This window comes from Pyrgilauda ruficollis, unplaced genomic scaffold (genome assembly GCF_017590135.1).
Source record: "Pyrgilauda ruficollis isolate IOZ18807 unplaced genomic scaffold, ASM1759013v1 scaffold182, whole genome shotgun sequence".
Lineage (NCBI taxonomy): Eukaryota > Metazoa > Chordata > Aves > Passeriformes > Passeridae > Pyrgilauda > Pyrgilauda ruficollis.
The window spans coordinates 2,717-16,772 of record NW_024517207.1 but is presented as its reverse complement, the minus strand read 5'-3'; the positions used below and the strand labels follow the sequence as shown (position 1 = coordinate 16,772).

General features: G+C 39.6%; 1 protein-coding gene across 1 annotated transcript in view; it reads left to right on the top strand.

The window, feature by feature from the left end:
• The window catches only part of TRIM66 (tripartite motif containing 66), a 44,623-nt gene extending 34,282 nt beyond the window's left edge, over window positions 1-10,341 (top strand). The window contains exons 13-20 of the mRNA XM_041464667.1: window positions 2,786-2,846; window positions 3,545-3,719; window positions 4,538-4,830; window positions 6,328-6,451; window positions 7,769-7,843; window positions 8,991-9,143; window positions 9,748-9,966; window positions 10,282-10,341. Coding sequence (XP_041320601.1) covers window positions 2,786-2,846; window positions 3,545-3,719; window positions 4,538-4,830; window positions 6,328-6,451; window positions 7,769-7,843; window positions 8,991-9,143; window positions 9,748-9,966; window positions 10,282-10,341 — 1,160 coding nt within the window. The remainder of the gene's footprint in view (window positions 1-2,785; window positions 2,847-3,544; window positions 3,720-4,537; window positions 4,831-6,327; window positions 6,452-7,768; window positions 7,844-8,990; window positions 9,144-9,747; window positions 9,967-10,281) is intronic.
• The last annotated feature ends 3,715 nt before the right edge of the window (window positions 10,342-14,056 follow it).

Sequence of the window (14,056 nt, the reverse complement as noted above, 5' to 3'; positions counted from 1 at the left end):
TGAAGAGTCCAAATTCAATTAAAAAACCCACGTTACTTCCAAAATGTAATGTGGCTTTTGCTAAGTCCTTCACATCAGTAGCATACCAAATTTTTGTTAACACATTGCACAGCATGTGCCTTTGCTTGGCTCTGTCTACTGTGGAACATTCCCTTCAGCCAAGGCCTATTTCTTCAGCCCTAATGGAGAATTAGACTTTACTTAATTCTTTTCATGGGCAAATTGCCAACATAGTTGTGCTACACTCTAAAGTCTCATTCCTGCAAACTCTGAAAGTCAATGGGGCTATTCATGCAAGCAAGGGATTGCAGGATCAAGCTGTTATCCCATGACTTATGCCAATGTTTGGCTGCATTTCTCTATAAAAGATGAATTAATATTTCTCTCTCTCTGCTGTATTTTTATTCAGAGAATTCTAATTAGTACAAAGGAGGCCTAGCCCGGTGAGCCAAGGAAATGTATTTGTCTTCTCTTTGATGTCCTATGCCAAATCGTGGCAATTATGCCACAATCATTTGTGTGAGTTGTAAGAATCAGGAGCACCCCTAAAATGCTGTGCCTCAGGCAGGCTGAAGTGTCTTGGGGAGGAGCAGCAATGTGGTATCTGGTGTGGCTTGTGTGACACCCCACACAGAGGCAGCCCCAGCCTTCAGAATCTCACGGTCAGTAGTGGATGCTACAGACTTGCTGGGTATAAAATGCAGGCCCTGTTGTGCAAGAGACTGAAAAACCTTGAGTGTTGAATTCAGTGCTGCTCTCTTTTCACAAGGAAGGACCAGGAGCGAGCATTTCCTGTCCTGTCAGTGTTTAGGGGCATGCAGTGAGGGGAGACCTGAGGAGATACAGTCACCAGTGCACCATAAACACGAATTCTGCTGCAAAGGCGATGTTAACTCTGCTGGTGGCTCTGGGTAGGACTTGCTGGCTTCAGCATTGCTGTGCTGCCAAGCCTCGTTCCTTCTGGTATATGTCTCCAGTGACTCATCCTTTTCTAATAGCGAACCTAAACATTTCAGCCTAATTTAAAACAAAATAATTCTTATCCTAGGCGTACGGGATGTGGTAAAAATTGTACAGAGTTGTGATCATTTTCCCTCTTACAGCCACTTTTCGTTCTTATGACTTGCATAAACACCCTTCCTTCCTCTTCTCTTTCCTAGACTAAACAAATCTGATGGTTTCAGCCTCTCCTCATGGGTCAGGGGTTTAATTTTTTCAGAACCACCTCATTCCTCTGTGCTATTTTGAGTTCTGTGCAATTAAGGAGTGCTGCCCACAGCCAAATGCAGTGCTCAGCTGAGGCCTCTGGGATGCCATGCAGAATCAGAGCATCAGCTCCTTGTGTTTTACATTCCTTGCTGCTGGTGATACCCTGCAGGATGGCATTCCTCCCTTCTGCAGCAGCAGCATTAGGTGGTTGACTGTGTAGAGTGCAGCTCACTTTAACCCTTAATTCGTTTCAAGAACATTTTCCTAGCCAGTTGTTTTCCTTTGGGCTGACATTCATCTGACCCTTCATGAGCACAGTTACCTCAATTCAGTCCTACTGATTTAGGAGATTTTTTCCTCTGATGCACTAAGGTCTATTTTTAACTGAAAACATTCTCCATGGTGCAACCCCCTCAAAATTCCCATGAATTTTACATGCACTATTGTTTGATGGGCCCAGTTGCTGATGGAAGTGTTGGTTAATGTAGGAAGCCAGCACCACTGGCACATCCTCTGCTTTGACAGTGTGCAGGGAGAGCTGCTCCTTCAGCTTGGTGTGCAGTTTTCCTTTAGTAATTCTGTCCATGACAGGGCTACCCACCCTTCACCTGAGCAGCAATCACAAGTGAATAATGCCTTAGATGTGATGTGAAATGCACCTTTCCTTGTTAGTCTTCATTTTATTCTTCCTTGTGGCAGGAACCGTTGACCTGAGCTAGATTTTATTTTAAAAATCATCTTTTCCTGGCCCTCTGTTATCTTGAGGTAACCATGATATTGTGTTTGTTTCTTGTTTGTGTTGGCTGTGTCAAACTAATTCCTAACAAAAGGTGAGAAAACGAAATTTTTCAGTGGACTTGTATTTCTGAGGGCATCCACAGAGACACTTGTCTCTATCCTAGCCCATCTCCCCAGAAGTGTGTTATGACTTATGTTTAATGTCAGTCAAAACCACAGCCATATGCTGACTGACATAGAGCTACAGCTAAATAAATAGCAGATAGTTTTGAGTTCATGTGTTATATGTTCCAGACACTGGAGGAAAGAAAGGAATTGTAGTGTAACTTTTGTCCTGTGGTGGCAGATGGGAGGCACAATTTGCTTCCTGTTTTCAAGTAACTGGAATTATCCAGAAGCTGCTTAGCATGGAGCTGGAGATCACAAAGATTTCCTGAGCCCTGGGGGTTCAGACCTCGTTGGGTCTGTTATTCTCAAGTGAAGGCTGTATGGCAAAGAGGATTACTTGTGTTGTTCCATGTATATGGATGTGTGTGATATGGCTGCGTACATATATAATTCCCTGGGAAAGAAACCATTTTCACAAAATATTTAATATATGCTCCTTGTATTTAGAACAGAAGCTGTGGTTAAAAGTAAAAAAGAAAGACAAAGGCTCTCCACCAGAAGAGAAAATAGCATGCACATTTTCTATACATATAGATGAAATTATTCCATATTTCACTTATGATATCATATTAAACACCAGTCAGAAGTACATGAATATTGAAGTACTTTCTACCCTAATCTGCCTGTGATATTATAAATATTTTATTCATTTTCTTATCTTCTGTTCCAGATTCCAATAACTGTGAAAAGGAACATTTTGAAATGGATATGAAAAGCAATCAGAATGTCAGGTAGCAGAGTCTTTTTTTGTACAAAAGCACTGGCTGTGAAATTTTATGCATGTATTTAGAAAATTTGTCATACTTAATGGTGATGGAGAACTTAAAAGAGTTCTAGATTCCTTATAGGTATTAGTTCTGAAAGTTGTGAAGTGCTCTCCAACTTGAAAACAGCAATGGAAACGAAGTGGTGAATTCATGTATTTCTGTGTAATTTTCCAGAATGAATAAACACTTGCAAACTTATCTCAATTGAACAATTAGAAAGTGTTAAGCCCCAAAGAAAACTAAAAGATATTATGGGAACAGGATTAACATTACCTGAAGAGTTTTATAAAATTTGATTTTCAGCCACTGCTGTGATAATATGGTAAAGTTGATGATGTGCTGTGTTCCTGTTGAAACCAGCCACACTGAAAATATTACTTTAATTTAGAAAATATTACTTTAATTGTGGTAATTAAGAATACACAGAGCGGGGCAAAGCTTTAGCACAGGAGTTAGTAATGTTTTTACACACATGATTAATTTAAAGTGACTGCATTCACATTTCTTAAAGAATTGGTTTGTGAAAAAATATCAAGATTTTCAGCATTTGGCCACCAGAGTCACAGAGTAAAAGGAGCACAAACAATGGTGCATGAAACAGGGTAGGGAGGGGAATTCTGTGGGATGTGGATGAATTTAATCACGCGTCCTTTTGACTCCAGAGCTGCCCCAAAGGAGCAGAGGGTGCCCTACGTGCGACTGGAACGTCTGAAGATATCCGCCTCGGAAGTGGGGCAGCTGCCGGTGTTCAAGCTCCAGCCACAGGACAACGAGCAGGAGGGCAACTTCCTGCTGGTCATTGAGTGCGGCACACGCTCCTCAAGCATGTCCATAAAGGTGAGTGGGGTTTCCTTGAGGATTTACCTGCCTCCTGCCCTTTATCCCACTGGTTTATAGGCACAGTTTCTGGAATATTGTATGGTAAAAGAACTTCTGTGATGGGTTGTGGTAAAGACATTACAGCTTTGAGCTTGCTGTGGAGCTCCTTCCATCTTCCATTTCTGAAAGTTTGTAGTGTTTTCCTATACTAAGGAGCAACTTGGCTCACCTGTCTGGTTACAAATTGAGGACAAATAGCTCAAAATTGCCTTGAATATGTATTTGAGTGGTAGGAACTGATCCCAGAAATCACAGGGTGATAGATTTTTAAAAGCTTTGTATTCTATTGCTTCAGTGGAGTCTTGGGTGTGAACTTCTTTCCACAGAAGGCAACAGGAATTTTTGGTGGGAAAAAGACCTATACTTTTTTATACTTTTGGGTGTTTTTTTTTTGGGGGGGGGATAGTGGGGGGCTTGAGCGGTTTACCATAAAATTTGCACGTGAGATTGTAGAATATCCTATTTCTATCACCTGTGGTGTAGAATCTGCACAGCTCTCTCACGGTGCTACTACACTCTGCTATGTGGAGGAAATGACATGACCAAGGTGACCTGGCCAGCCAGCGGCAAATGCCAAGAGTCTGGACCTCCCGAACCCCAGCAGAGTTCACTGCAGAGAAGTACTTGGAAGCACTTGTTGGAAAATTGTTGGTAGTTGTGTCTTCCAAGTACGAGAAGTACTTGGTTATCTGCAGATGACCAGTGATGCATAGTGATGCTTTATGCTGATGTGTGAAAATGATGATTGTGTGATCCCAGATTTTTCTTCCTTCAAGATAAATAAAGACAGTCCAGCTGAAGGACAGAAATCCAAAGAGGAGAACTCAGAGGATGGGAGGTTTCTCATCTCCCAGGCTGCAGGACAGACACAATCTCCATCTGTTGATCAGAAGCTCAGCAATGGCATCTCCAGTGTGAAAAAATCCCCAGTTACTCAGGAAGTCAGTCCAATTGAAAATGAGGATTTCTGTGCTGTGTGTCTTAATGGAGGAGAACTGTTGTGCTGTGATCACTGCCCCAAGGTCTTCCACCTCTCCTGCCATGTTCCAGCCCTGCTCAGCTTTCCAGTGTGAGTATGGATGACATTTCACTACTGTGCTGTTCCTGCTCACTGCCTGGGGGCAGAAGATATCCTCAGGGATTGATGTTTCAGGCTTATGCAAGGGCTGCATCTCTTGCTTGCCTTTTTTGATACTTTTTCTGTCTTACATGTGAGGAATAGATGAATTATGGAAAAGAACTTTCCTGTCACTGTGCCCTTTCTGCAATTAACTGGCCAGTACCGCAAGGGAGGTGGCACACCCTGAACTTAAAAAACTTTCACGTGACTCACTGGACAAAAATAAAAACCTAACTCTCATGTAGCATCTGGAGTGTAGACATCAGCTCTTCTTGGCAGAACAGAGACTAGCACAAGGAAAGGGCAATCATTGAGTTTTTATTCAGTTTGTTAGCAAATTTTATGGGAAATGTAGGATTATCAGAGCTTTTGTGGAAAGGTTTCAGTCATTACTTTCCCTAAGATAGGTTCTCTTGCAACTTGTCTCAGATGGATTGTATGCAATGAACCAGAAATAGACACATGTCCATGTACCGAACTTAATGGTGAGACTGAATAATGTGCATTACTGTGAGAAGCAATTCTAATTTTGATATAATTCATTACTAAGTGGAACCAAAGTCTACTTCATTTGAGTCAAGCTCAAATCATTGTCTCAGCTGAGAAAAACATGTTGTAAGGTATTAATTTGGAGATTCTGGTTTCTCCTTTCTGTTCAAAAGTCAGGACTTTTCAACTCTTGGCTTTTCATTCTTTTCCCTAGTAGTGGAGTTATTATTACCTTCTAGTTTCAAAACAGTGTGAAAACCAAGTTTTCCTGTTAGAATAGACTTTATAGGCAAAGTTAAACTCTAATGAAGTAAATTAATTCCCTTAACTAAAGTTTTGTGTTCATAATTCTTGAATATATCTTCATCTGTAGCTATTCAGACCCAGATGTTGTAGAAGTTGCATCACTGCCTTCACAAAATTCTTCAAGAGGTTTCTGAAAATGCATCTACTAGCATGGGCACACATGCCCTTGCAGGACTATGTCTGGTTTGGGGAACTGTGTTATTATCACACCTTTTCTGATAATGTTTATTTCTTAAATAAATATGTCAATTATTGTATCAATTGATAATAACTCTCTCAGTTATCAAAAGGGTCTGGGTTTGTCTTATGAACCAGTTTTTCCTGAGCCTGTTTTTCCTTAGTGTTTTTTTTTCAAGGTAGAACTTGAATGAGTGCAGATGCATACACTGCTGGTAGATTATTCCAAACACAGTTTTATACTTTTCCTTTGTAACAGGAAAAGAACAGAAGAGAACCTGAAATGATTATACTTCTAAGTGGATTCAAATCCAGTGAAGAATATCTAGTACAATGGACTTCAGATTGCCTGCTATAATGATGCTAGTTAAGGATGAGGCTTTCCAAATAGTGATTTCTGGGATTCACTGTTTGACAAGGGTGTGGAAAAAAATTCCCCATGAGTGTTTTGGTTTCTTTCTTTTCTTTTTGCAGGGGAGAATGGGTGTGCTCGCTTTGCCGTAACCCAGTGAAGCCGGAGGTGGAGTATGACTGTGAGAACACACGCTACAGCCACAGCTACAATGCCCAGTATGGCCTTGGTGACTGTGACCAGAAGGTGGGAATTATATACATTATAAAATATATTGCACTATTTAGAATAGGCCATATGATCTCAGCATGAGGCTTTGCTTTTTCGTGAGACAGATTATGGTTTTCACCTGGCTGCTACTCAAATGTTGCACACAGTAGTAAATACAACAAAAACATTGTTTTCATTTGGTTATATATTATTTTATATATTATTTGGTCTTCTTTCTAGACTTTGCTCTTCATTTTAAAGATGTTACAGAAAGATGAAGCAGGCAGATGTGGAAATTCTTTTTTATTTTGAACAGGGAAGTTACACTCAAGAACAGAGCTTGTAAGAATGAGTCAGTGTTGCCTGGTTTGTGACACTGACTCTTTTTCCTTTAAAACTTGGCACCTTCTCAGACACTTTCTTGGGTTAGTGCAATGACATTTTGGTGATGAAGACACTTTCTGACTTTCAGTTGGACTGAAATCATTATTCAGTCTTCTTCATATGTCCCATTAGTTCCCTTGAAGATATTTAGTCTGTTAACTCAGCCTAGAGGAAAGCTTATCAATTTACATATCTATTACTAGTTTTCTCTACCAAATCTTCCATTAAATAAGCACCTTTTATTAAAGTCCATAGTATTTGGAAGGCACAAATTTAAAATAGGTGTTGTGTGTGTATTGGTGTTAACTGGATAGAGAGGAGGAGTCAACACAACTGAGTGCAGAAGATGAGCTGGTCCTATTTCTACTGAATTTGATACAACTGGGCAAAAATTATTGGGATTTTAGGTCCTGAATAGTGAAGTCCTATTTAGAAAATCGACTTGATTAAAAATTCCATTGTTTTTGAGAAAATATGGCTTATAAAGTTTATGTAGTACATTTTTTTCACTAATAAATGAGCTAAACACTAGTATAAGTGTTTTTCAAGTTAATGATGATTAAAGGGAATAGTTTTCATACAGTGCTACCAACTTACATCCGTTTGCATGAATGGATATGAGCAGTGGGAAACAGTGCACATTTAACTCTTTCCACATTGTTGCTGCTGTTCTCTCAGTTGAGAGCCAAGGAATAGATCTGGAGCACACAAAGTAAATAATGATACTGATTAATTCCCAAGAATTTCCAGGAAAGTATTTAATTTCTTGCATTTCTTGACTATCCTTATTTTCCAAGGTACAACAATGCTATGAGGCAAAACGTCCCCCTGACTAGAGTTAAGTGTGCCAATTTGCATCACAAATTAATCTGAGAATTCTCTTTTTTTTTAGTATGATTGATTAACTAAGGGCAAGAATGAAACGCCCTTGTTTTGAATTAAAATTTATTACAATTTTGGCTTCCACAGAAGTGTGAAAAGCTGGTGCTCTCCCTGTTCTGCAGCAGTATGAGCCTCCCATTCCATGAACCTGTCAGTCCCCTGGTAAGTACTGCATGGACAGGGATCTGAGAGAATCCAGAGAACATCACAAGCTTCTTCTTTGTCTTCTTGAAAGGTATTCAGGAGGGGTTTTTTTCTAATCAGTGTTGCTTCCTAGGGAATGGTGGGTGTTTGCCTCTTCCAAGTGCCTTAAAGGTGTCAGGCCAGAGGCAGGGAAATGTTTGGCCAGTGCTCAGGCCATGTCTGAGTGCCAATTTAAGAAGCTGGAAGAATGGCAAAGGTGTATGAGGGGTTCCAGGGATTAAAAGGGTTGACTTGCCATGTACATGGAGAATCTTGTGCTGTCATAAGAGAGGTCTGCTCCAGAAGCAACCCTGATCTCCCTCTTTTCTTGTGCTGTGTGCAGAGGGTAAATGTGGCTGTGTGCAGGGGAAGATGTAGAGATATGTGCTTCATCCATCCACTCCACAATTAATTAAGTTAATTTGCAATATTAATGGTCTGCTTTAAGGAAGGTGGCGACTCACACTGTTGTAACAGTGGAGCACCATGTGCTGAAAGTTGAAGAGGAGGAAAATAAAGGTTTTAAGTGAAGGAGTAGTTCAGCTAATGATACAAGCCCATTCCACCTAATAAAGCTTGTAATGAACTTATGGAACAAATTACCTAACAAGTAGGTTTAGACCCTGAAAGATTTAAGAAGTGGGATATCCTGGTAGCTGATGCCCATTGAAAAAAGCTTTTGTTGAATTTTTAAAAGAGTGCACAGTATCCTATATTGAGTCACTCTTGACAGGCTTCTTCCCACGTTATCAGCTAAAAGTATCACAGCACATTCTTTTTGTAATTCTTGGGCAACATGTCAGCTAGTTATCAATGTTACATATATTATTGATCATGGTTAAATTTGGGTTATGGTTATCTGGGGATAAACTTTATGAAATGCCAGCAGCAGAGTAGTCACTGAAGTGTGCTATTTTTAGGACCAACCTTGAAAACAAATAGGTTTTAATCAAATCAAAAAGCACCCAGGAAGATGATGTGCCAGTGTAGGTACTAAAAGATTAGAGCTCTCTACCTGGTGCAAGGACTCCTCTGCAATGACTTCTATCCAAAATTGCAAAGAAGTCACTGGAGAGGAAATGTTTTAATTAAAAATGTCTCATACTGCCTTTTATTCTTATTGCAGGCTCGGCATTATTATCAGATCATCAAAAGGCCAATGGATTTGTCCACCATACGAAGGAAGCTGCAAAAAAAGGACAAGTCCCACTACTCTGCACCTGAGGAACTTGTGACTGACGTGCGTCTCATGTTTTGGAACTGTGCAAAGTTCAATTATGTATGTTTCTAAAATGCATGGGACGGGGGAGACAAAGCAGGGGCTGGCTCTTGCAGTGGCTGTCACACTGGTGCAGCTACTGGTTCCATGGAAGTCAGATGTAGGATTGGGATGAACAGCAGTATTAATCAGTTTTATTCATTGGAAGTTCTGTCAGGGTTTTTTTTTTAATGACAGGAATGAAGTTTGTATGATATAGGTGTCTGAGAACTTGAGATAAATATGGATCTAAAATTAAAGAGGGGCATCTTCACAGACAGCTGTATGGAATGTTGCTGTGTTTACTGTGAGAAGCCAGTCACAGCCAGCAAAATACCTAGGGAAAATAAACTGCACAGAAATTCCTAAGCAGTGATGACTGCTGATCTTTCTAGTTCACTGCACGTCTCTAGTTCTTAGAGGTGCACAAATGTGTTCCTTAACAGCAGCATCTGGTTTTTACTTACACTGGAAATGCAGAGGGACTAATGGGCTGCAGAAAGTGTGCAGAGGCTAATGGAGATGTAGCAGACAGAGCCAAGGAGAGATGCTGGGGTGGGGTAGTTATGTGGGTTTGATCCTAAATGTGTGTGGTAACACTGAACAGTTATTCATTCCCTCACAGCCAGATTCCGAGGTGGCTGAGGCTGGACGATGCCTGGATGAGTTCTTTGAGGACAAACTGAGAGAGATCTATCCAGACAGGCATTTCCCTTCAATGCAGCAGGATGACTCCGATTCTGAAGATGTGGAGAGCCAGAACAGCCCAGTGCCATCCCAGGATTTCCAGTGGCCATCGTACGGGCAGGAGTGCGTGCAGCCCAAAAGGAAACGGCGTCACGCTGTAAGATTGCAAAAGCAAAAGCTCTTGGTTGCTAAGTGGCCTCCCTGCTAACTCTGTTTACAGCCACTGATGGGAAGTTTTGGCAGGGCTGTCTGGGAGAGCTGTCAAGCTTCTATCACGGATATATGATCAGTTTTACTATGTTATGTCACCGTCCCTTGAGTGGAATAAAGTGTCAGATGTGTATAAATGTGCGAGCAGGAGCAAATGAAGCCTCTCAGGCTGCGCAGTTATCTTCCTAGCAGAGAGCTCTGTCAAGGTTTGTAAAAAGATTAAGCCCTTTAGCTATTCATTGTTTTTTTCCTTTGTACACAGGAAAGTGAAAAAACTAAAAGAATGATGTTTCAGCCAGCTAACGGCCATCCTCAGGTATGACCTCCTCAAGATATGGGATTTGAGGGATCCAGCAGCATGACTGGCAGAGTTAAGGTGTGTGGGAGGAAAGCAAAGCGCTCGGGCTGTTTATTGAAACTCCTATTCTGCTGACCATATGCCTTATTTCTAGATCTTGTGGATAGACAACAGATCCAAAATGTTTAAATCTGTCACTATCTCATCTGTTCGATCACGTATAGGTTTTGCAGTGTTTACACTGAAGTACTAATGTCTTGGTTATAGGTAATGATAAATAATAATAAAAATGACATCCTAATAATACCTCATACTGCAGTACCATTTCAAAATCTGTTAAGAGTGACACCTCTATTTTATAGAGCACAGGTAACCATGTAATAATCTTGCAGCCTCAGTGTGAATGTTGTCCATGCTTTGTGACAAATACAACGTGTAGCCATTAAAGCTGTAATCCTGTTGTCTTATTCAATGATTTTTCTGAGAGCTTAGCTGCTCCAAAATCTGTGTGATAATGTGATTATCTGATTAGCTGTTTCTTTTGAAGCACAATGTTTTCATTAAATCAGGACAGAACAAGTGCTGGTGGTGCTGATACAAGGGCTCTGTGAGGGCCGGTTCTCTGCATACTGGGTGCTCTGTTTGCAAGGCATCATTCTTCTGGCATCTAATTCATGCTTGGTAAAGCAGAGTGGGATTTCATAGCTCTCAAAGGCAGCATTTTTATACAACCCAAGGCAGTTGTTTTATTTTCTGTAAAGTAGATATTGGAATTGAGCAAATTAACTACAGAGTGAATTACATGGTTCTAGAAGTGCCTATAAAATAATGCCATTTATTTCTGTTTTTCTTTTTGCTTATTACCTGTAGCTGTGGTTACCAGCAGTACTAGAAGATGATAATGCTATATATGTAGAAGCTCAAACAGAAAGGTTAAGATTTCTTTCCTTTTTTTTTTTTTATAATGTGTAGGCAGAACACAATCAAGAGCAGATTTAGAGTTCACTTGAACCAAGGTTGCACGTCACTGTAAAGTCTGAAGGTTGGGGTGGGTAACAGGACATCACACCTGAGCAAGGAGTGAAAGTTTGCAAGCTGCTTCCCACCCCTTCTAGCAGCAGCTGAGCCACATCCCTGCAAGGCCAGGGGCATCTTCCTCCTTAGAGCTCTGCCCAGCAGAATAATCCAGGCTGGGGCCTAACTCTGACACAGGAGGTTGTTGCAGACCTCAAACACAATTAAAGTTCTTTTTCATTAGGTTCCTGTAAATAAAGATGATATTTTCAGCATAGTTTATATGGGCTATTTTGTCTGGTAACCATGTGTGTTATTTTAGATAACACTTTAAAGTTTTATATGTGAAATAATAATAAGACATGAATGTTATATTCTACTATGTGTGACTTAGTGTTTGCCCTTAACTTGGTAGTGTGCTAATCTTTCTTTTTCTTTGAAGAAATGAAAATCTGGGTGTTAGAAACCGACTGGCAAACTGTGAGATGAAGGGACAGAATGCATATATGTTTGCTTTCTGTCAAATTCCTCAAAACAGTGAGAGTCTTGGCACAGGAGTGCAGGTTTGTCACTGAGACTGAATTAATCACCCTTACCTGTGCTACAGGTATCACTTTTTCTCAGTTCCTTCACCAAAGAACTGTCTTTTGCCCTTAATATTGCAAAAATGTTATGCTTTTTTAGACTTCATCTAGGGGCAATGGTAGAAATGTGAGAGATTAGTGATGGCTTCCTCCTTTCCTGGAAGAGCAGAGTCAACAAGGGCCTGCTTCTGTTTCTTAAAGGCTGTAAGGTTATTAACTGTACGCTTGGTTTTGGAGAACACCTGTTTAAATAAAATTTATCTGAGGTGTATTATGCTTTTATTAAAAATAGGAAATTTTGCCATTGTTAATAAAACCTTTCTGTGACTGTTTTGCAGGACTGAATGACCTGAGCACTCTTAAGGCTAACTTAGATTCTAATTAATACTCTAAGAGTAGTAAATATTGGAAAAAACCCCTCATAAACCTCATGTCATGTTGGTAAGCATAACAAAAACTCAAGTCCTACATGTGACTTCATATATGTTGAAACATGAATCCGTGGGTCAGCAAATTCACAATACAGTGCTGGTTATAAGAACAATATATTTTTCCTACATGTAATTGGTTACATGTATGAAGGGAAAATCCTTTCTGTGTTTAAACAGTTGGAAAAGAAATTAATTGCAGCTTCGTGATAGGTCTGTCAAAGAAGAAATGACAGCTACAGATTTGGCTTTCACTATCCCCCAGACAATTTCTAAGACCTGCTTGTTCCAGTATGGTGACAGGAGACTGGCATCACAGCTAATACAAACAGGTGTTTAACCATACACATTAACAATGACTGCATGTTTATATGTGTAATGTGCATTGCTGAACAATAAAACATGTGAGATGTCTTTTTGCACATCAATCTGAAATTTTTGCTCTCAGTACATCTGCTTTCAATTCATGTATGGATCATATAATATAATTTAACAATCATCAGCTAAGTTTTTCATAACTTCTGATAGCAAGTTATGAAAGCAGCTATGCTAACACAGCTTGTTGTTTGTGCTAATATTTTTAATAGCAAGTAGATATTTTGCCTTTTTGCTTTTCAGTTGCTCTAAGTTTATTGAGAAACAAACATGACAAGAACAAGTAGCAAAAAATGTTTGTTGCTTAAATGCCTGTACACATAAAGTGCCAAGAAAAATACTACTTATTAGTGAGAGGAAAAACATATTGTAATGTATTAATCTGGGGGAATCAGAGGAGTTATTATAAAACTGAAAATGCCAAAAGTTGGAATAATTTACAAAAAAAAAAAAAAAAACCAAAAAGCAAGAACCCTCTATTGGCAAGAAGTCAAGCAGACACTGCAAATGTTTTTATATTATTATTGGTTCCTCCCTGTTTGGTATTTGGGAAAATAAAACTATTCTTTGGGAAAATAAAACTTTTTGACCTGGGGACCTATTGGCTTGAGGGGTAAGGACTCCTCCTCTCAGGGTTACAGCTGTGCTGATCTTCAGACATGATTAGGAGATAATTTATAGTTAGAGGTAACTTTTTTATTGTATAAATAGGCAAGTGTAGAAAATCTTCTGGGCACGCAATTCCTTCAAATGTTAAATACAGGCCATAAACTCTATTATAGACAAAAAAAGCTAAATATCAGCTGAGTTTCTCTGATTTTATTTAGCTATCAAATGAAATAATCCAGGGGAAATGAAGATAGGCAGTAGTCATAGGCTGAGGAGGAGTTGTTTGTAGACCAGGAGCAAGAAGAAAGAGAAGCGTTTTTTTTTTTTTTTTTGAGAAATGCTACCCCACTGTCTGTTCCTGTGTGTTAGTAACTGTTTGTGCAAGTCTGTTTTACTGTGTAGTTATGTGTGCTCTCATGAGAGCATTTAGTAAACTGGTAGCATTTAGATTAAGGGGGCTTTTGTAGAAGCTTCTATTAGCATATGCAAAAGTAGGAAGACAGTATTCAGATGGGTTTTTTTGGGAAAAGTGTTTGCTATGGTGGGAATATTACTGTGGAGATGAAAAATTGCAATGTTCAAATTTCTTCACTCTATCCAGTAAGTGCTATTATGACAAAAACAGTCATAAGAAGAAAAAAAAAATAGAGAAATGTCATGTACTTGAAAAGGACTATCCTTGACAATCTTATGGAGAAGCTTTATAGATTTAATCTGATATCAACTCTG